The following is a 1,830-nucleotide window of genomic DNA, read 5'->3' as shown; positions in this document are numbered from 1 at the left end:
GGGGTAAACCTGGGTGCACATCCTTTCCATGGACTCAGTATACCGAACTGAGGGATTATTTCCTGTTAGGTTCATTTCATTTCCTGTTACTCTCTATTACATATTTAAATCATTGAGAATTTCCAGTGGAATATATTAGAGGATACTTTGCTTTACATAATTTCTGTATTCAAAACTTTAAAACATTTTTTCGTAACCGTATTGAATATTTTAACTAAATTAACATGGCTCCAATGAACCAGCCAGCCCCGGTGGAAGTCACATACAGGAACATGAAATTTCTTATTACACACAGTCCAACCAGTGCAACCTTCAACAAATTTATAGAAGAACTTAAGGAATATGGAGTTACTACAATAGTAAGAGTATGTGAAGCAACCTACAACACTGCTCTTGTGGAGAAAGAAGGCATCCAGGTGCTGGATTGGCCTTTTGATGATGGTTCATCACCATCTAACCAGATTGTTGAGGACTGGTTAAGTCTTGTCAACATTAAATTTCATGAAGAACCTGGTTGTTGTATTGATGTTCACTGTGTTGCAGGTCTTGGGAGAACTCTAGTGCTTGTTGCCCTAGCACTAATTGAAGGTGGAATGAAAAATGAACATGCAGTACAGTTTATAAGACAAAAATGGCATGGAGCTTTTAACACTAAGCAACTTCTGTATTTGGAGAAATACTGTTCTAAAATGCGGCTGTGCTACAAAGCCTCCAGTGGTCATAGAAACAATTGTTACATTCAATAAAACTTGGCTGCCTGATGCTGTTGCCTTGGAAATGGAACTTGAGACAGGACTTAATTATCGTACATATTAGCCAACATGTAGGCTTAATGAATGACAAGTCTAATGAAGCTTCCATAGGAATATTGAAAAAGGAGCAAGCTTGACAGAATTGCAGCCTCTATGTTTGGCTTACTACTATTCCCATGCCAGAAATAATGTGTAAGAAATTGAGAGATTAGGTGCCAAAATATCCAGCACAATACTTGTGTATTTTTAGTATCATGCAGAATTAAAATCCTAGATTATGAATAGCACTGGAAACCATATGTGGTTTATTCCTTTAGTCATTTCAAATATTGCCAATAGGACCTATGTGGTTATTCATGTTTGCCACCCTACAAGCGTACCGATATACATCAGGTTTTAGCAAAAATTCATTTTATTGGATTCTTACCAAGGCTTATGGGGATTATTTAATGTCTTTCTATAAAGCTCATTTTGTGCTGTTATGAATGCCTCCATTTTGAAAAATCACAAATGTGTGGTTAAAAGTTCATATAAAATATACGTTGTACAGAAGCACATGTGTGTAATGTCTTCAGACAAAAAAGTCTTACAGTTACTTTATGTTTACAGTTGGGGTACAACTTAGAGGAAGAGGGCCTGAAGACAGAGTGGGAGGAGGCTATGAAATATCTCCAGTAAAGTGTTGCCTTTGTCTTGTGCAGGATGTATAGAATAGGTCTTTTATTTAGTTAAAAATTAAGGCTGAGATGCTTTGTAGCTAAAATATTTCTTATTTATAATATTTCTGAAATCTTGTAATTCATATCTATTGGAAGTTGTTTATTAACTATTTTTCTTTGAAGCATATTTTTTCTTGTCTTCCAATCAAAAAAGAAGTGAGTTTCCAATAATGAAGTGATCAAGCATCTAATATTTTATATGCTTTTTGAACTCAGTAAATTCGTATTTGGATACCTGGATACTTTGTTCTATTATGTGATTGATAAAATGATGACATGTATTAATGCTAGTTTAACCATATATTCATACCATCTGGGAATATAGTTCTGGAGGAGAAATAATTTCAGTGTTCACCATT

The 1,830-nt window shown here is 34.8% G+C and overlaps 1 protein-coding gene across 1 annotated transcript; it reads left to right on the top strand.

Annotated features, from left to right (window-relative positions):
• The first annotated feature begins 224 nt into the window (after positions 1-224).
• On the top strand, positions 225-746 carry LOC102954066 (protein tyrosine phosphatase type IVA 1-like). Its single transcript, XM_042959287.1, has one exon. The coding sequence runs from the start codon at positions 225-227 to the stop codon at positions 744-746; it is 522 nt and encodes a 173-aa protein (XP_042815221.1).
• Positions 747-1,830: the final 1,084 nt, after the last annotated feature.

Source organism: Panthera tigris, chromosome D1 (genome assembly GCF_018350195.1).
Source record: "Panthera tigris isolate Pti1 chromosome D1, P.tigris_Pti1_mat1.1, whole genome shotgun sequence".
Classification (NCBI taxonomy): domain Eukaryota; kingdom Metazoa; phylum Chordata; class Mammalia; order Carnivora; family Felidae; genus Panthera; species Panthera tigris.
Note: the sequence above shows the minus strand (reverse complement) of the source record. Positions and strands in the feature narration are given on the sequence as shown.